This window comes from Rhineura floridana, chromosome 2, assembly GCF_030035675.1.
Source record: "Rhineura floridana isolate rRhiFlo1 chromosome 2, rRhiFlo1.hap2, whole genome shotgun sequence".
NCBI classification, from domain to species: domain Eukaryota; kingdom Metazoa; phylum Chordata; class Lepidosauria; order Squamata; family Rhineuridae; genus Rhineura; species Rhineura floridana.
Window position 1 is genome coordinate 207,293,582 of NC_084481.1, and position 22,033 is coordinate 207,315,614.

At 40.7% G+C, this 22,033-nt stretch overlaps 1 protein-coding gene across 1 annotated transcript in view; it reads right to left on the minus strand.

Annotated features, from left to right (window-relative positions):
• BTBD7 (BTB domain containing 7) overlaps nt 1-22,033 on the minus strand; it is a 100,430-nt gene that overhangs the window by 11,469 nt on the left and 66,928 nt on the right. The window contains exons 4-9 of the mRNA XM_061612011.1: nt 18,022-18,230; nt 14,523-14,598; nt 12,322-12,482; nt 11,902-12,045; nt 10,355-10,544; nt 2,530-2,708 (exon numbers count right to left, since the gene is read on the minus strand). Of these exons, the coding sequence (XP_061467995.1) occupies nt 2,530-2,708; nt 10,355-10,544; nt 11,902-12,045; nt 12,322-12,482; nt 14,523-14,598; nt 18,022-18,230 (959 nt within the window). The remainder of the gene's footprint in view (nt 1-2,529; nt 2,709-10,354; nt 10,545-11,901; nt 12,046-12,321; nt 12,483-14,522; nt 14,599-18,021; nt 18,231-22,033) is intronic.

The window sequence follows — 22,033 nt, forward strand, 5'->3', positions numbered from 1 at the left end:
CTTGTTTAGAACAGAAATTGTCAGATTTGTTTATTCCCCCTCCCCCGAACAAATTTGCGTGATAATGTAGGCTTTACACTAGGATTTGGGGTGGGCATGGGGGGAGGAGAGGGGGCAAGTCTCATTGCACAAGTGGGAGTCCTTGTGCTGATGGGACACGCAAGTTGGTATCACTTTATTAACAACAACAACTTGTATGTTGGGTGCAGGATTATTTTTCTGAGGATCTCTCAGTTGGAACATTAAGGGCAGAGCAGTACAAAGGAGTAGTGGGAATAACCTGCTATTCAGTCAGACAGGAGGAAATCTGATGCGCCTCCGTCATCCGACATATCCATCATCCTCTTTCCTTGCCTAAAAATATAGCAGGAATGCTCCCTAACATTCCCATTTACACTTCCTCCGGTCACTCCAAAATTGTTACACATCATAGAATCATAGAATAGTAGAGTTGGAAGGGGCCTATAAGGCCATCAAGTCCAACCCCCTGCGCAATGCAGGAATCCAAATCAAAGCATTCCCAACAGATGGCTGTCCAGCTGCCTCTTGAAGGCCTCCAGTGTCGGAGAGCCCACTACCTCTCTAGGTAATTGGTTCCATTGTCGTATGGCTCTAACAGTTAGGAAGGTTTTACTGATGTCCAGTCGAAATCTGGCTTCCTGCAACTTGAGCCCATTATTCCTTGTCCTGCACTCTGGGACGACCGAGAAGAGATCCCGGCCCTCCTCTGGGTGACAACCTTTCACGTACTTGAAGAGTGCTATCATATCTCCCCTCAGTCTTCTCTTCTCCAGGCTAAACATGCCCAGTTCTTTCAGTCTCTCCTCATAGGGCTTTGTTTCCAGTCCCCTGATCATCCTTGTTGTATCCTTAAAAGATACTTACATACACATAAACGCAAAGTCCCATTTTCAAGTACAGGAAAAAAATGATCATTTATAAACTAGTCAACTTGGGGACAGTGACAGTGGCAAGAAAAAGTCTGAACCCTTTAGGATTGTCACAATAGATCTTAATCTAACCCTATAATCCTGGTTGAACGATAACCTGATTAACCAAGTGACACACAAACATGATGCATTTTCAAAATTTATGCATCCACAACTGATTCAACTGTCATTATCCATGTGTGAAAAAACATGTGAGCCTTTAGATTCAGTATAGGGTGGCACCCCCTTGAGCAGCAATGACTTCAAGTAAGCATTTCCTGTAACTGTTGGTCAGTCTCTTACATGGGTCTCGAGGAATTTTGGCCCATTCCTCCTTACAGAACTGCCCCAACTCAGTGACATTTGAGGGCTTCCTTGCATGAACCGCTCGCTTCACATCCTGCCACAACATTTCAATGGGTTTTAGGTCCAGACTTTGACTAGGCCATTCTAAAACACGGAATTTCTTCTTCCACAGCCATTCTTCGGTAGATCTGCTTGTATGTTTAGGATAATTGTTGTGCTCCGTGACCCACTTTCGGTTCAGCTTCAGCTCTCAAACTAATGGTCTGACATTCTGCTCTACAATCTTCTGATACACTGGAGAATTCATGATTGTGTCAATGATGGCAAGCTGTCCAGGTCCAGAGCAGCAAAGCAGGCTCAAACCATCACATACTTTACGGTGGGGATGAGGTTCTTCTGTTCAAATTCAGTGTGGTTTTTTTTTTGCGAAACATAACATTTCTCATTGAGACCAAAAAGTTCTACCTTTGCTTCGTCTGTCCAGAAAACATTGTTCCAGGAGTCTTGGGGATCATCTATGTGATCTTTAGTGAACTTGGGATGGGCAGCAATGTTCTTTTTTTAAAGAGTAGTGGTTTCCTCCTGGCTATCCTCCCATGAACACCATTCTTGTTCAGTCTTTTCCTGACCACTGAGTCATAAGCAGTCACATTAGGTGAAAGTGGCCTGCAGATCCTTGAATGTTACTCTAGGGTTCTTTGTGACTTCCTGGATGATGCACCAATTTGTTTTTGGAGAGGTTTTGGTAGGATGACCGCTCCTGGGTAGAGTGACTGTGGTCTGTCTGGTAGTGGATAGGTGCAGCCCCAAATCCTTAGCAATGGTTTTGAAGCCCTTTCTAGACTGATGAGCAAGAATAATTCAGAGATGTCTTTTGATCGTGGCATGACATATTTCCACACAACCGTATAGTGAAGACTCAACTCAAAGCTTCTGATCCTTTTGTAGGGTGGGGCCTCATAAACAACTCACCCATGCAGACCTACCTAATTACTTAAGCACATGATTCCAATCATTCCCTTTAATCGAGCTGATGCAACCAGAGGCTCACTTACTTTTGCATCTACCCTGACTCTTACATACTCATTGTTCTCCTAATTTACGCAGCATTTGATTTCATAAGACACAGAGAACTGGTTAAGATAAACCCTAGTGGATGTTTAGAAAAGGACTGGCTTTGATTCACAAAGCCTATCACGATAAAACTATGGAATTTCCATAATAAACATCAGGGTTCACAAACTTCTTCTCACCACTGTAAGTGTCTGCTGCCTTTATGGTCAGGGTTTCATACCTGCAAGAGCTCAGCAGCAGAATCAGAAAGTCCATATTCCCTCAACACGCGGATCTGAATCTCATAACTGACAGTGGCCCCTTCTCCACAGTTAAGAGCATAAGCTCTTTGCACTTGTTCAGTATGGCGAAGCTCCTGCAGCCGTTTGACCATCTCTTTAACAACTGAGAGACAAGGAACTGTTAAAAAAAGAAGAACATTTAGGAAAGAATCCACATGGAACTGATTTCCTGCACTGTTGTAACGAGCAACAATATATTCCACAGACCACTGAGATAATGCTTCTAAAGATCCGAGTCTGGACTTGCTTGTGCTAAATAAGCCATACAGAAAAGTGTGTTAGGAAGGGTAAGTGCAGCAATGGCCTTGGGCTACTGAGTTCAGCAGGAGGTGGTAAGGCAAGGCATCAGGACCCTATCTCTTGTTCTGCATGTGGCAATGAGCAACTGATACTAAAGGAAAGGCATCTAAAAGTTGAAATCAGATGCTAGACTAGATGAGCCTTTGGTCTGATCCAACAGGGCTTTTCAAGTTAACTACACGAATCCAATGAAAACCCATCCCCTTCCTTTCCTTGCCAACATTCTCCAACAGGCCTCTTTGCTCCTAGACTTCTAGCTACGTCCTTCTATGATATCTTGTGGAAGACATCTAGGAAGTTACCTCCTCTCCTTCAGCAACCTCCCAGCTAATACCTTCAGCCATAAAGTGTTTTTGTCTCCTCCATGTATTACTTTCAAAAGCTTGCTGAGGCTATGAGAATGTTATGTGATGGTTGCAATGTTAACTGAGACACATTTTTGGGAGGACCAGGAAACAAATGAAACTGAGATTGTTAAGATCCTCTCATTTGTTTCCTAGAAGTGAACTCCCCCACCATCAACACACACTTGAGAACTTCTTCCTTAAACATAAGAATGGAATAAATGTACACAATACTAGCAGTAAAACCTCTTGCTACATTATAGGTTTCTACTAAAGCAACCAAAAATAGTATTTTTTTTATTCTATCTCACTAAATTGTCTCCTTAAATCCCTGATCATGCCCTTATCAAATGGCTTGATGCAGAATATTTTAATATCTCAATGTTGCATTTCCTCCAGGATGGAACCAGCCAACTCGACTTTGGTTTTCTTGGCACATATTTGATAATTCTAGTTGAAGGATAAAATCACAAAACCATTAGAGCACAAATAACAACTTCAGAAAATTATATATTAATAACAAAAATACAGCTTCTAAGCCAACATACGCTTGCAAAAATTCCATTCTTTATAGAGGGCTCATCTTATTTTGACTTGCTTCAGAGGAAATCACATGAAAAGTTATTCAGAGACACCCACTGCAAGATGTCCCAAGAAAGCTCTTGCCAACCTCTCATTGATACTTTGAGGAGCAACATTTATGTACCCAGCAAAGACAGGAAATATTTATGCTTGCAGAATTAGAAATCAAAAGTAAACTATTTGCGTATGTAGATTTTTATTTATTTTAACCCCACAGGGGAGTAACAGAACTCAGTAAGACACTGAAGACTTGTATATTCAATTAAAAATATATCAGAGAAAGAAATTAATTAAAATTATCATACTGCTTCATATTTCCTAGTCACGAAAACTGAGCCCAGATTTACAGCAGTCCCAGAAAATATCATCAGGTTTAGGCTATGTCAAACTTTCAGAGGCAGGGAGACCCACCACTTTGGAGAACCTCATACATGCCCTTGCCATTAAAATCTGACTTTGGGATAACACAATGAAAAGGGCAAAGTTCCAGATGGTCATCAAAGGCAGTTTCCCACAGGGCACATTGCAAAAGTCTAACCTTAATGTTATGAAAGCTATGAATAACGGTTGCTAATTCATGGACAGACAGAAAGGTTCCCAGCTGAAACTGGAGACTTTAGCTATCTTTGTAATGTTTAAAAAACATATCCCAAGGTAAAGACCAGCCAAGTTGCCCCAAAGCAATCACCAGGCTACACAGCTTGGCTGGCAGGTAATTTACCAATTCTTTTAGGTCCCATGTGACGTGGGGAGACCATTGATCCAATCAGGAGATAAATACAGATTTATGTAAGTTTGTTTACTTATTACTACAATTTTATGCCACCTCTCACAAAAGTCTTGAGCTGGTGTACAAAATTTTAAAATATAATACATTAATAAAAACACAATGCAATAAAATAAATGCTTCTGAACAGTGACAGGAATTAAACAGCTCAGATTATCATCAACATCATAATCAATTAATCGCCTTCTACAATAGTTTCAAAGTGATGTACAATAAAAACAGTTTTAAAAAGTTTAAAACACAAAGTAAATACCCATGGCAGAGACCCATTCATCCAGTCAGAAAAGCCTGCCAGAACAAAAATGTCTTCAATACTTTCCAGAAAGGGCAAACAGTGGGTGCCTGTCATATCTCAACAGGAATGCTGTTCCACAGAATAGGGGCAGCCACACGGAAAGCTGTTCCAAGTTACTGTGATGCAGGTTTCTGAGCTCTTTGGAACTTGTGGGAGAAACTCTCCAGCAGATATTGGAACCAATTTCCACCGAAGGTCTGGATACATAGTTTTAAGGAGGCACTGAACAATGAAGGCAGCTGCCTCAATTCAGTGGGAAGGTGGCTCCACATAAGGGGCACCATAATAGAAAAGGTTCCCTCACTGCTTGCCACTGATCAAGCCTCCATTGGCTATGATAACACATGGAGGGTCTCACCAGATGAATTCAATGAAGAGAAGAAGGCATTCCTGTAGGTAACCTGATCCAAAGTTATTTAAGGCTTTATAAATCAAAACCAAAACCTTGAATTCGGCTTGGTAGCTTATTGGCAACCAATACAATTCTTTTAAGAGTAGGGCAATGTATATGTGATAAGGCACCCCAAAGAATAGCCTAGCCACCACATTCTGCATCAGCCAGAGCTTCCAGATCAATGTCAGGTGCAGCCCCACACAGAGTGCATTACAGTAGTCTAACCCTGAGGTTATCAGTCCATCAGTCACAGTGACCAAGTTCACTCTGTCCAGGAACGGTGGCAGCTGATGCACCAGCTGAGTACCTCAAAAGTGCACATGGAGTGCAACCCCATACAGGGTAGGCATATTGCCAAATCTTGGACCCACTCACCCACAGGTCTTCCACCTTGTCAGGATTTATGTTCAATTTATTATCCTTCATTCAATCCATCATTGAATCCGGGAACTGGTTCAGAATGTGTACAGCCACCTCAGGTTCAGATGTAACAGAGAAACCACTTGGTAAGCTTGCTTGTAGTAACTAGTGTTTCTTGATACGATAAAATACAACCACCATTCCACTAAACCACACAATCCTGATAACTGCAGTGACTATGGGAGAAAGCTGGCTCTGTGAACTAGCTCAAATATTCCTGTGCGGGGGACGCAAGCTTATGAAGTAAATGAAACAACTGGAGAATGCTATTTGTCTCTTCGGGTGCCCAGTCCTATTCTGTTATATGCACTTTTGGATTTGGCACCTCTAGGATGCACACCTTAACATGGTGAGAGGGTCTGAGAGTGTTGAAGAAGGCAAAGCCATCAGGAGTCTAGGCCAAGAGGCTAGACTCCTAGCAGGGCACCCAAGGTGGAATGGTCAAAGCTGAGACACCGGACTAAGATGCATCCAAACTCAGAGCAAGGCAATGGTAAACCACCTCTGAATACCTCTTACAACGAAAACCCTATGAGCAGAGTATCCAAAATGCAACACAAGACAGTGCTAGAAAATGAGACCCCCAGGTCAGAAGGCACTCACCAAGCTACTGGGGAAGAACAAAGGACAAGTACGAGTAGCGCCGTGACTAATGACAGAGCTGGGTCAAAGCCAAAAGGAAGCACAGAGGCTGATGTGCACAGATGCGAAAGGAGAGTCCGGAGTTGTACGACACACACAATAGGAACATGAAATGTGAGAAGCATGAACCAGGGAAAGCCAGAAATAGACAAGCAAGAAATGGAACGTATCAATATTACAATACTTGGCGTGAGTGAATTAAAATGGATGGGAATGGGACTTTTCAATCGGTCAACTACAAAATATTTTATGCAGGAAATGAGAAATTAAGAAGAAACGGGGTTGCTTTAATAGTGAGAAGTGATGTAGCAAAAGCAATGAGGAGCTACAACGCAAGGTCTGAGCGAGTTATATCAGTGAGATTAAACAGGAAACCTATTAACATAATCATCATCCAAGTCTACACTCCAACGGCAAATGCAGAAGAAGAAGAATTGGGAAGATTTTACACAGAAGTACAGGAGGAAGTTGATCACACACCAAAACAAGATGTTCTGATCATGAGGGACTGGAATGCAAAAGCAGGGAACAGAGAAGAACTAGGAATTGTGGGGAAATGGGGCTTAGGAGACAGAAATGAAGCAGGAGAAAGACTTATTGAATTCTGTGAAGTCAATAATTTGTTTCTTGCAAACACATTTTTTGAGCAACCGAAAAGACGACTGTACACATAGACATCACCAGATGGTCAATATAGGAATCAAATTGATTATATAATTGGTAGCAGCAAATGGAGACGTTTCATACTTTCTGCAAAAACAAGACCAGGAGCAGACTGTGGTACAGATCATGAACTGGTCGTATCGAAAATCAGAGTAAAGCTAAAGAAGAACAACAAAGCAATCATAATGCCAAAATACAATTTAAATAACATCCCAGAAGAATATAAAGATCAAATAAGGAACAGATTTGAGGGTTTAAACTTAGTTGACAGAGAACCGGAAGAACTATGGAGTGAAGCAAGAGACATTACCAGGGAAGAATGCAAAAAGACAGTACCTCTAGTTAAAAAGAGAGCTCAATGGATGACTGAAGAAACTCTTAAAATGGTTAAAGAGAGAAGGAAAGCAAAAGCAAAAGGAGACAGAAACACGGGCAGAACCCTAAATGCAACAATACAATTCAGACCATGGTATTCCCGATCTCTATGTATGGATGTGAAAGTTGGACAGTGAAAAAAGTGGATAAGAGAAAAATAAACTCATTTGAAATGTGGTGTTGGAGGAGAGCTTTTTGCATACCATGGACTGTGAAAAAGACAAATAATTGGGTGTTGGAACAAATTAAACTAGAACTGTCACTAGAAGCTAAAATGATGAAACTGAGGTTATTATACTTTGGACACATCATGAGAAGACATGAGAAAAACAGAAGGGAGTAGAAAAAGAGGAAGGCTAAACAAGAGATGGATTGATTCCATAAAGGAAGCCACAAACCTGAACTTACAAGGTCTGAACAGGGCGGTTCACGACAGATGCTCTTGGAGGTCACCGATTCATAGGGTCGCCATAAGTCGTAATCGACTTGAAGGCACATAACAACAACAACCACGGACAAAACATCCATATAACCAGCTTTTACTGCTATGTAGTTTACAACACCCAACAATTTATCTGCATAAAAAAAGAACGCACATGAAAAAGCAGCTTATCTGTTTTCTTCAGAGCTGGCAAAACCATCTTTTTACTTGGCAGAAATGGATTGCTGAGAGATGAGAGGCCAGAAGAGTACCCAACACCTGTGCTCACAATACCACACAGGAAGTGAACGTTGGACAAGATGAAGACTATCCCTTGAGTGCTGGCAGTCTCTGGAAACCATTTACCTTGGCAGTTTAATGAAGTTAAACTGCTGGATTATTTGGTGCCTTGCCTTTACATTAAGTAGTTGAATTCCTTCCCCACAAAGTGGGTCTGGCACCTTCCTTATAAAGTTTTCATCAGATGCTGACGATGCACCTCTTTACCCTGGCTTTTGACACTTGGGATATATACTGTTAGGACCCACCCCTTCCTTGTGATTGTTATTTGCTGTGAACTGTTTTTAACATTGTATTTTAAATTGTTGCAATCCCACCCTGGGACCTTGTGGTGAGGGGCAGGTATTAAATCAAATAAGAACAAGAATAATAAGGAAGGGGGGGGAGGACCACCACCAGGACCTGGGATGTATTTTGGGGATTTTTGAAAGGTTTAGTCCCAGAATATGATTTAGAGGCAATAGCTAATAATTTCTGCAGCTGTTAATAAGTTATTGCAAAGACCTGGAAAAGGAAGAATGCACCATCTTTATCTGAATGGATCCAGAAAACTTGGTCTACTGTAACAATGATTAAATTAACTTATTTTAAGAAATCAAAGAAAAATAAGCCAAATAGGTTTATGGAAAAATTGGCTATGAATGTTATGTATTAGACTGATAAATTTCAAGATAACATACAGCCATACGGTGTCAATCATTGTAAGTCTGTCTTTTTTTCGTTTCTGTCAGAGATACATATTTACGCAGATTTACTACTTTATAATCTTTCATTTTTCTTTTCAATTAAATATCACAAAAGCAACAATAATTTCAAATGAAGGTCTCTCTATGCATTTTTACATCACTAAAGCCATTGAACATTATCAACTATGGACCACAGAATGTCTAACTTTTTTTTTTGACATAACTCTGATTTTAAGTGATTTTTAACTTTAACTTGATTTTGAAGAAGCTTCTTTCTACATCAAAGCAGAAGCAAATAACCAGAACAACAGCTTCATTTCTTTATATTAACAGTCTCTGCAGCACTTTTAGTCTGAAGAGTTCTTTGCTTTCATTTCCACTAGTCTTTTTCACTCTTCTATATTTTTTGGCTGTGTGTGATTAAAAGCAATTTGCAATCCATTTCAATAGTGTCAGATCAGATGCCAAGATCCAACTGGTATTCATGTTTCTCATTCTACAAAAGTCTTATTCAGAAACTGATACCCCTGAAAGCAAAAGTCTTAAATCAGTCATTGATAAATCTTTATAAATGGAACAAGAAACAGAGTTTACTGCACATCATGGGGCTAAGTTATTTTATTATATTTTCAAAATCTATCTGTGCAACTTATGCGGGCTTAATTTGTTGTTGCTTTTTAAAACAGAAGCTTAGACAGACTAGCAAGAATTCACAGATTTACACATCAAAGACCACATGAACCAGCATGCTGCTGTCCCTCTCAAAACACATGCCCCAGAACTGCTTTCCTGGTTTAGAAGTTAGAAACAAAAGCATGTTCCAACAGGGGTCTGTTGGTTTCTAAACCTACATCACAGCCAGTATGCTCAGTTTCCTCGTTTGAAACTATGAGGACTAGAAACCTTATTTTGAAAAGTTTAAAAAAACTAAGAGGGCAATCCAATTTGCAGGTTGTCAGCGGAAGCGAAGCCAGCGAAGCCAGAGCTGGCAGAAGGGGCCACCACAGCCAGCTGCCATTTGGAGGCTTCCTGGCAGGGAGGATGCTGGCTGTGCCAGCAGGACATGGCAGAAGGAAATAAAATCACGTTTCCTTCCCCACCCCTTTTCCCGGCATACCAGCTGCCATGACAGAGCGCTGCAGGAGGAAGCCGAATGGAGCCTGGATTTCACATAAGTTTCCCCCTTCGGCTCCTCCTCCGACACACCCCTGGAATGCCCTTTTTGCAGGCTTTCTGTCTGCTTCCACTGGCTTCCCTTACACCGGGCTGGGCTTCACTGGCAGACCTCTGGCTGAGCCGGGATGAGGGGCTTATGCTGGTGTAGCCCAGCTCAGCCGGGACCCAGCCAGCTCAGCCGAAGGTCTCCCATATCCAACTCACCTCAGCCCAGCATAAATAGCAGTTGGATTGCACCCCGAGGCTCTGCAAAAAGTCCTAGATAGCATTTACTCACTCTGTTGCAAAACTCTGGTCATGCAGATTCTGAGATTCCTATATTTAACATTTGATATTGTTAACAATAAGCAATTTATTATGTATCATCTTATAGACTCACCTGGGATTTCATTGGCCACAACTGAAGGTGGGCTGGACTGGTTACTGTTTATTTGCTGGTGGCTTATCATATGACAGCACTGTGGAACTGCATTGTTTACCATGTAGAGGGTATCTGGTACATTAGACATTCTAACCATTCGTAAACGAACTAGGTCAGTCTGTTCCACCATCATCTCGTCTAGAATGGACTGAAACAATATAAGTTAAAACAAGGTAATTTACTTAACATTTACTCCGATTTACCAAATACCAGAAAAAAATATCTTCAGTATGACACAACAGATATTACCTTTCTTTTCCAGATATGAAGTATATAAAATGTCCTGACAATATTAGGATAGTTAACAGAAGCAATAGCTTACTTTGGTTCAGGAGTATACAGTTAAATGAAGGCTGCTTTTACTCTTCTGACTCACTGATCGTTGCCCCTGCTCATAACCGTATCAGATTATGAGATACATTCCAACTCAACACCACCACCACCCACTATAATAATCCTCATCTACTGCTGTAAAAACATCATGCCTCAGTCCAATCGGCAGAAAATCTGAAGCAATTCTTAACACATAAGGATTACTGAAGGCTGTAAAGTCCCTCATTGACACATCTGAATAGTTCTCTGTTCAAGGAAGAGGGGTGCACACTCATCTATCTATAAAATCACAAGAAGCACGTTTATGAGTATAGGTTGTCTTGTTGCATAACTGCTGCAGTAAAAGGGACCCTAACTCCATTCTCTATGCCCAAGAATTGGGTGGCCTGCTGAGTGCCCAAGCCCCACTATTGTTTCTGGATTTGCATTCTGGTCATCCAGAGCTTCCTTACTTACAAACATGAGTCACAGCAAATGTGTGTTTCAATTAGAATGCAAACCTGCATTTTCAGCCTGGGAGGGAAAAAGCTGAAGAGGAAAGGAAAAAGCAAGCCAGCCCTTTCAACATATATACGAGGGGGTGAGGGAACAGCCATGGAAAAAGACAGCAGAACCCGTTCTACTGGGGATAACTGCACCAATGTATCAGTGAATTACAGAGATGGACAGACCTTGTGTGCCTTTTGGCCAGATGCTCACACTATGCAGTGTAGCCACTGTGGTGCTCTCCAGATGTCGTTGGACTATGACTCCCATATTCCCTGATAACTCGCCATGCTGGCTCGGGCTGATGGGCGGTGGAGTCTAACATCCTGCAGGGCACCACTTTGGCTAGTAAGTGGTAAGTCTCAGAGAACTTAGAAGAAAAAGGAGAGGGTTGTCTTTGTCTATAAACCAGATCTGGATGTTGAAGTCATCTTAAGCAGGAAAGATGTAGCCAATGTGATGCCCTCCAGATGTTGACCAATGATCAGGGATGATGACAGTCCACAATCCAAAATATCTGAAGGGTACCACATTGAGAGTCTAAAGCAGGGTGACCCAACCTCTTCTTGAACACTGTTGTGAATCCAGAGCACCTTAATCAGATGTGTTACAAAGCAGATTTGCAAACTGCCAGGTGAATTACAAGACAGGAGCAATCAGAAACGCTAAGTAGTAAGTCTTATCACCTTAGCCTCCTCCACATATGGTGAAAACAGCCTTGGCCTCACATAAATGCCTGCATTCTTTTGTCGCAGCCACGCATTGGATTTCCCACCTTCTGCTGTTGGCAACATATCCGAAGGAGGGGTACTGATGAGACCTCTCTTCATCTTTAAAAGAAAACGGTGACAATTTAAGAAACAAGTCAGGCATGATTCAATTAATTTTAGACACAAAACAGTAAGCTATTTTGCAACAGGTATGGGCAGGCGCATGATGAAACCACTCTGAGGCAGAATAGCCATGCCAGAGCTAAGCTTTTTCTATACAAAATTTAAAAAACTCTGTCGAAGATATACAAGTAAGAATCTTCTATAATGTCCTCAAAGACAAGACATTTATCAGTGTGATATAATGTCCTAAAGTAAGTTTAAAGAGACACTTACAGAATCAGTCAGCACTTCACTGTTTATAGGCAAAATATGCTCAGTGCGGACAAATGGTAGGAGAGGAGAAAGGATCTCTTTTAGTTCTTCAATGTCAAGATCTCGCCTCTTTACACCTCGCTTGTTCACACTGTGAGCTGTGCCACTCAGCAAATTGGGCTCTGCAGGGGGGAAATAGGCAGACAGTTTCACCTGAGTGTTTTTAAAAATCTGTATTTCTGCTACAGCAAAGGATGAAAGCCAAATTTTAAAAAAAGCAAGCACCCATGTCTCATGCAAAGTCATCTATAGCAAAACTATTTTCTACCCAACTGGCATTATTACTAACGCTGCAAGTATTTAGAGCTTCTTCCAGGAGTTAAATATGCATATCATCCCAGGATCTCCTAAGAAACGAGACTCTTTTCTAGAAAGGAAATCTTACGTGCTCAGGAAAAAAATTGTATGGTTCAGGTTTTTGGCCACATGCAAGTCAACAATGAAGTCAGCACTGTATTGGTCGTGTGTAGGGCCAGCCCTACCATGAGCCATGTGGCTCAAGTGGCAGATTGGGAGGGACAGTGCAGTGTATGCCCCCACTCCTCTATCAGTTGCCGGAAACAATTGGCCAGATGGTCACCACTGCTGCCGCCACTTACTCCTGCTCCCACGCATGAATCTTCCTCAAAGTGAGGTATTGTGGGTGAGGTCACTCAGATAGTGCCTGTGCCATTGTGGGTTTCCTGTAAATTACTGTTTAAAATCCCTTACAAACTTATTATAATTTTTTTGGTAATTTTAAATAGTTTGCCACTGTTGTAGCAAAGGAACAGTGGTACAGGTGCGCACTGCATGACCACGATATCTCGCTTTCGGGAATGACCCCTTCCTCAGAGAGTGAATCCTGGAGCACTCCCCTTTCTGCTTTTGTCAGCAGCAGGTTGGTGTTTGAGCTGGTGGGTGGTGGGAAGGAGGGGGAAGAGAGGTGGTGGCAATGGTGATCCATTGTCTCAGATGGCACAATGTCTTGCACCAACACTGGACATGTGTTCTGTTGCACTTAAATATTAAGCAGCTTGCACACAGGACTGCCAGCAATAGCCATAACGCTTGCAGTAGAACATTCTTATTCAAATACTAAATCATGTTAAATTTAGCAGCTGGTTAAGCCTTGACTAGTGCTTAATTCTGATGTTTTTATGGGTAGAATTAATAGCATTGAAACACATTCTGAAAGGTTTCAGTGTTAAAAAATATCTGCAGAGATTCTACCTTGCACTGGAAGATAAAGAAGGGTATTGATGAAGGAGATTTAAGGCATGACAGCCTACACACACATTTTGTTGAAATACATATTGGGGAATATAAAGATCAGAACTCCCCCCATCGTCAAAATGCAGAGATAAAAATGAAAATAAAATGTGCCACAAGAAAATAATTGTAAAATTGCCAGGAACAAAGAGTCCATCTAATCCAACCTCCCAGATGTGAGGATGGAACATCTATCAGCTTCTAAAGATTAACCAAACACAACTGAGAGCACAGTGTGTCCCAAGCAGAGGTAGGATACTGAAATGTTAGGAAAATGCACATCTAAATCCAACCCTTAACCAAAGCTTCATGTGGCCTTTGATGAGCCCAGGTCAGTGAATATCCTCATTCATCAAAGTGAAGCAGGGATCTCCCAGTGCTCTTATCTCTAAGCTGTCCCATCACCATCCATCAAAGTGAATATAACATTCTTTTGGGCAGGAAAGTTCTGTGTGAATACAGGAATTCTTACGTCTGCAAGAAATTGTGAGATCAGGGTGAGCGAGTTTAGGCCCAAGATGCAAGAGTGAAGTCATGAACTATGGCACTGAGGCATAATCCATCAGGAACGTCTGCTGAAATGGGAAAGAGATGCTAAAACAAGAGAAGGGAATGGCCATAACTCAGTTGTAGAGCACACACTTTGCATGCAGAAGGATCCAAACAGATTCAGTCTCTGGCATCTCCAGTGTAAAGGAGAAGGCACAACTGAGAAAGACACCTGCCTCAGACTCAGGAAAAGTGCTGCCAGTCAGGGTGGACAAGACGAGACCAACTCAGTATAAGGCAGTTTCATACATACTATGCATCTTTACAGAGGAGGATCTAGGGTTTGTTCAGCTTTTAAACGTAAGGATATCAGCTTCTCTATTAATGATTAAAATCAGATATGCATGTTAAGAAGTACTTACCTCGGTCTGCTATTCTTTTCATCAACTGATGTTCGCCCCATTTAACAAGGTACTTCAGGACATCTTGCTCACTCGCCTATCAAAGAGGCATTCAAGACAATGGATGAACACACTCAGTTTTGGGGCTATATAACATCACTGAGCAGACAGTTTGTGGAGCAAGAGTAAATTACAGCCAACCAAGCTGCTCAATGCAAAGGGCATTTTTTATCTACTTTTACTCACAAGACGACAAACATTGGGGAAAATACTATAAATATGTGGCAAAAAATATTATTCCTGAAGGAAAGCTTCTTTCAAATTTATATATAAATGGTATCTTACATCAAATCAATTAAAATGTATAATTTGCAAAGGGACAATTGTTGGAGATGCAAAAATAAAGGAGCAGATATCTAAACATACTTTGGACTTATCCTAAGATTATAAACTTTTGACAAAAGGATGTTGAACATTATAAATTAAATTATTGGTAGCAATATAATCTTAAACCTAAAATATTATTTATTGAAATATCTGAAGGGCACAGAAAACAAGAAAGATTTGGAACTTGCAACAGCAATGATCACTGCAGCGAAGCTAGCGATAACAAGAAACTGGAAACCAGTTGACATCTTGCAATAATATAAAAATGTATAGGCTGCAGTATTCACAAAATTTATGCATTATAGAAGAGATATTGAAGGATAAGCAGTAAACAAATTTACAGACAAATGGAGTGTGTTAGTTAATCATTGGAAGTAAAATTCCAAGACAATGTTCAGTTTTATATATAATTTTCACTCATATAATCTGATATTCTACTTAAAATATAACAACAACCCAGGAAGTGTAATAACATTACGTAACACTCCTTAAACCATAATTCACTTTTTGTATAGGGATATATGAAATTTGAAATATATAGATAAAATATTTTATTTCTTTTGTAATTTATTTCACTTAAAAAAAAAACTAAAGTAACCCTAAACAAAAATTAATCCTGACATCATTGTTTCTATGAAGGAACTTTCCTGGAGCACAGCATTCTGTTATTCATTACCTGAATAAAATAAAATAAAATAATGGTATCTTTCCACTCTTACAGTTTTGTAATTTCTTACATAATATAGTCAAATGTTCAAGTGTCTAAGTGATAGATAAAATGTGATAATCAAGAATGATCACATTATACTAGTAGTGCAATAAGTTCAAATTAGTTTGTTATTGTAAGCCGTTTTGAGTTTTATTTTTCTGGAAAAACAACAACTAACAACAACCAGGCTAGAATGGTTTTCATTCTTGAATACTCATTCAGATTCTTTCCAAAGAAATCTTTACATCAGAACTTTGATGCATGTAGCTTACAAACCGCTCACATGCTGGGCACACTACAGCCTGGCCACTTTTTATAGCAATTTCCCCCTCAAACAGTGGGATCATAATCCTAAATATTGTCCCATTAACTGAGAGAATTGCGCATAAGTTCTAACCTTTAGTATAAAAATATCTAGTGCATGTACCTTGGGGGATTTTAAAGGTACAGCATTGAATGCTACATGAGGAAGAAATGCAGTTATAAAAATCTCACAGTGGAAAAAAGTGCTCAAGATGGCACGTATTATGTTGTACCCAACAAAGTTGTCCCATTTCTGCAAGGACTCGCTGCCCTGGGCTCCTACTGAGAGGAAGGGCAGGATATAAATCAAATAATAAATAAAATAAATAAGGATTTCCGCTTGCACATTAGAATTTCCCTACCCTAAATGTGCTCCAGAGGGTTGTGGGGAAACCTAGAACAGATCTGGGGGGTATGCAGAGGGAGAAAAGAGAGAGAAAGGTCTGCTGCACAAGCAGAAGTCCCTGCATGAATGGCACAGCTTTGTTGGCTACAGCTCTATATCTACAAAGGCATGTCCTTTTGAATACTCTAAAAAAATAGCACAAGGCCACAGAATCAGCTAGTCAAGGGAATGAATACACAGAAATGTTGAATACATTGCTGGTCAAGAGATGATTTATACCTTTTTTTGTTTATGCTAAGCACAAGCATGCAGTGCTATCACAGTCATGGGAATTGCTGGTCAATCCATGATTGCGTGGTTTACACATTATGTCTGTAGAAGTTAGTACACTAGCAGTTGCTTTGATGAATTAAAAAAACGGGCCCTAACTTTCTTTTTCACAGTGTGTCACTCTAATACCTTGGATTCTATAGTAAGCTCACACATAGAAACTGCAAATATGAACACGGGCGAACAAGAGCTGAAGCTTATATGAGAAGGGCCAATTAAATCGTTTAGCTTAACTCAGAAGGTTGTTTCAAGATCACCATTAGCAATGAGGAATCTGCCACTCCGTGACCTGTGCCAGCATTGGGTCACATGCTCTGTAACTTGGTACTAGTGCGGATTGTGGAGTGTGAGCTATACCCACCCAGCCCCAGCAGCAGGGGCTCTTCTCAGCACCAGGGGCCCTCAACCAGTGCCCAACCTGGCCACCTACTGGCACCGGGCCTGGGCTGAACCCTCCCTAATCTTTTGCCAAAGGGCGCCAGAGGTAGGAACAGCGAGAACTGACCACAAATGACGACTGTCTACTAAGACCAATTAACTTTTGTGGGCCCCTAACTTAACGTAAAACAATGTGTGTGGAAATATGACTAGGAGTCTGTCTCACTAGTTAAGAATGCTCAGTTACGTCTTCTGATATTTTGATGATGGGAAAAGAAGCTAATTGTATGGGCCAAAAAAAGTTTCCCATTTCCTCACTGTGCATCTAGAACCAAAATAATATAAGCATATATTAAAACTGCATCAAGGTAATTAAATAACCACGTAAGGTTTGTTTCAGATGTGGTAACACAAACCAAAGGTGTTTTCTCCATTGATTAAATTGCAGAATTGGGGTGGGGGTAGTGGATGGAGGGGGAAGAGGGCACTGAGTAGTTGAAAGGAATTTTATACAGCTCCTACACGAAAAGTGTTTAAATGATGAGTTGGATTTCCCTTTTTCTTCCCCAAGACATATGTTTTCAGCATGAGAACTACTATATAATTTCCATAAACCTCTGAATAGGCAAGGCAAAAATTAAACCTAGAAGAGTTTCACTTAAAATAATTTGCAACTGCTTCCAGACTATTATTAGGCTTTCAAAAAATAGTTTATACTGCCAGTTTGGGTTGGGTTATGTGCCAAGAAAGCAGAATACTTTCCTTAATCACTACCTCTGCTAGAGGCTTGTGTGTACATATGCCAGAGAAAAGAGAGAAAGAGCCCTTTCTGCACACATATATTCAAGCAGGGTCCTTTCCTGTCCCCCTTTTCTTTTGCACTTCAGATTTAAGAATGCTATACTACCAGTAAATGATTCACAAAACCTGGTTCAAGATATAATTGGGTACAATTTGAGAGGGGGGAGGGGGGGGAGAGAGAGGGGAGGGGAGAGAGGGAGGGAGAGAGAGAGAGAGAGAGAGAGAGAGAGAGAGAGAGAGAGAGAGAGAGAGAGAGAGATGATTACCTGTAAGTAGTCAGACTGGATGGCAGTTTGCAGGTGGTCTTTGCCGAGTTCATAAAAGACATCTGAAGTCATGACCTGGGTAAATTCCTCACAGAGGAAATGCAGTGCTTGGCGGTGTACCCACTTGGAGCCATAAGGCTGAGAACTCCACTTGAGAATGGCAATTAAGGTGTCTAGTGAGATGCTCTCTGCGATAATATCCTCACAGCCTACAAAGAGCAGAACACCAAACACTGTTCAACGAGGATTAGAGTGAACACTAAGCACCGCTGTTCAGACAAAGTATCATAATTGGGGGATCTCATGTATAAAACTACACCTGATCTTTAAGCAAGACTAACAAAGGATCGGGCTACCAATATTGACTTAGTGCTTAACCCAGTTTTGAATGGGGTACAGAATTTCAACGCAAGAGTCAGATTCATGGTATATGTGTCATCCAATAGTGTCAATTCTGTTAGCAGCAGCTCCCTGGCATGTTGGCCAGAGCTCTTTCCCACTACTACTAGAGATCCCTTTGCTGAAGATGTCAAAACTGAATCCAGGCTATATATATTCAGAGAATGTACACTGAATTATGGCTCCTTCACGTACAATTTAGAACTATACATGTATAAATGCCCTTGATCTCTTAATAAAAGATTTTGTAGTTCACTTTACACTGAATTAAGCTGTACCATAAATCCAGTTACCTCCAGGAAGTTCTTGTGCAAAAGCGGTACACAAGTACGTGCTATCTCAAAAGTTTCTTGTAAAAGCTTACTGCTTCAATTACGCCTGGTACTTGCTACAAGAAGCAATTTGTAAGATTACTTCCTGTAATAATCTTAAATATTTAGGTTGTCTCAAATCATTTTAAATGCCCTTTTCCATCCATGCTTCAGTTAACCTTCTTAAAATTATGCCAAGTTATTTATTTATTGTTTATTGTCAGTGGTGCAGTATTCTAGCAGTAAACGTCAAGTATTTCAAAGCTTTTACTAAATAAAACATATACTTCAGCCACCAATAGTTTGTCAGATAATTGTTGTTCAGAATTCACACTTTAAACAACAAGATTACTATATACCAATTATGCATATATTTTAGATAACCCCGAATGCTATTCAGAAGACCACAGTTTCCTTCAGTTGTATATTTGAAAAGTAGCAATAGTTTTGCAAATCAAAGCTTAGCCCCTGAAGTATTCTAAAGGACTCAACTGTGAGAAAAGCAGGAGATTGTCCAAAAGACACTAAATATTTTTATGAGAACCAGGCAATACACTGTCTTACTGAATCAATTTGTGAAAGAGTCTGGGCTGGCATATGGCTAATTAAGCAAAATGGAAAGACAGTATATTATTTCAGCAAAATTCTCGTACACAGATTTTGCATGGAGAACAAAGTACTGCTAGTGCAAATATTTTAGACACATTAGCACCCCCAAAAAAGTCTACATAAACTTCTAGGCAGTATTCAAGTAAATAACTGCATGAGCGCAAGGATTTTTCCACTTGTGCAACACAAGTTCCCTCTCCTCTCCCTGTGCGGGCCTTGTACCATCTCCAAATGTGCTTGAACAGGATGGGGGAAACCCCAGAATAGATTTAGAGGAGATGGAGGGGTGGGAGGAGAGGGGAAGAACCTGTTGTGCAAGAAGAAATCCTTGCACTGACAGAACATTTGCAATAGCGCTACTTCGAATACAGCCCCTAGCCTCTAAAATTATTCACAAGCATATCAGTATCTATGTTAATCACATAATGGCACTTGAATAGCCTACAAGCTACCACAATTTGAAAAACATTCTGACAGATCATATGAAGCCAATCCAGGCAAGTTTGCTTTACAAAAGAGAAAGTCACAACGCAACTTGCAAACACAACTGATTGCAATAGATTATTTTACTCCTCCCCAAAACAATATAGTATATACACAATCAGTTACTGTGCCAGTGTACTATTATGGACATCACTGAAAATAGGGAAGTATAGAGATGCTTAGGAACACGTTGGACTTCAAAGTCAAATTCAAGTCCCATCCATCCTTGTCACAGAGGTTATATTCTAGACAAGTTAAGCTACTGCACAAAACACAGAAATCTGACAGAGAACAGAAGGGTTTCAACAATGAAGAATTGTGTGACAGCGAGTCAAACTGCAGTAATGCTGATTTCACAGTTGGATCATTTCTGCATTAAGCTTGTTGACAACTGATGCTTTCGCCGGTTATCTGCTGTTTCCTATGTCCTCTATCCAACTTCTGGGCACAAGCTGCCAAACTGAGCACACCTAATGATGTATACAGAATGATTTATCTTCTCAAAAAGCTATTGGAGAGCCCATTCTAAAAATCTTGCAGATGATGGACAGAAATATGTAGATGACAACTTTGGGGAAGGCTGCACTATCAATCCATGGCTGGGCCGAAGCATGAACTGATGCCCTGAGCACACTAGAACGCAGGAACATTAGATGCACTAATTTCACTTGACAAGGGAGTTTCTCCTGACTGTGAAGTTCGGTAGATCAGCATTAGTTCCATTAACAAGAAATTCCTTCAACATTAAATACTCTCTCTCTCTCTCTCTCTCTCTCTCTCTCTCTCTCTCTCTGTGTGTGTGTGTGTGTGTGTGTGTGTAATTAAAAACAATAGTTGCATCTGCCTTACTACTCCTTAACTAATTAAAGTACTTCCCCTTTGCGATCTATAGAAGGCAACTCAGCTCCCCCTAAGTTCTAAATCAGCTTATGAGCAGTGACTTTAAACCTGCTGGATCGGCTGTGCATCCAAGTTCTGTAGGGAACTTGGTCATGCAGCTGGTCCCTGAAGAAAGCAGTTTTGCCAGCCCTATGCTCAATGCGTTGCCGAGCAAAGTCCTCTGCACTGCAGTTCCCAAGTGCCTGACAACCAGCTGGATGCTGGGCTCTTGGGAAGTGTCACACAAGGGACTGCTAAGTGACATCAGGTGACCAACAGGTGGTCTGTCCTGCCCATCTGCCAAAGTTGGTCCACAGGGATAGGGAGAGAAGACAATCTGGCTCACTGGGCCAAAAAGGTTCCTCATCCCTGTCCTGAAATATTCAAACATGTTTCACAGGCTGCTTAATCCCAACCATGGCAGTCCAGTGATGCATGACACACAAGAACAACTATGACAGCTACAGAACCATATCTAAACCATATCTAAACCATATCTAAACTGCTGATCTACTGTAAACTTCCTTTCGGCTACAGGGGGAATCAGAAAAACACTACTGGCAAATGTGATATGAGATCAACAAGGCCCAGATGGAGATCTGTTCTAGTATATTCAAAGAACAGGTTAATGTTTCTAAACAAGGGACTTGAATTTTCATCAAAGACATGATGCTGCATCTAATCTTGCACAAGGATTCTCTCTTTGCTTAATTCCACTGCAACTGTGTACAAGCTGGTTGTAAACATTTCATGCATACAGGCAAACAGCTCCCAAGATTTTCTAGAAGGCAGATTTAAAAATTGCACATATGGAATGGAACAGGCAGCTGGTTGAAACAGCACTCAAAACAAGACATCTCTCAATTGTTCTAAATATGTTTGTTTCAAAGTGATTAATATGGAGTGGCAATTTTTCATCCACCACACCACACTTTCTAAACAGCTGCTGTAGAAAAAGCCTTTGGCCAAAATCTGTTCCTAAGAGGGAGAAATCTGCACTTGTGCAAAGCTAAGGGATAAAACATTTTGTCCAGGTCTCAAAAGCCAAGCACTCAAACAGAAATGAAAGCTGGTAACCAACTGATAACCCTGATAGGTTCTTAGTGACCAAAGATGTTTGGCAGGGCTCACACTGAAAAATAAAGATTCATATAACAGCATCCTGAGAACCTTAGCATTTTTCTTTTTAAAGCATACATTTCTAGATCTCATGGCTGTGTGAGGGGAAACTAGGCAGGGCCTTACCGTATCAAGTGTCCTTCATGGTTCCTCCTTTCTCTCAACAGCCAGAGGAAACAAGGCAGATTATGCAAGATGGGGGGGGGATTTAT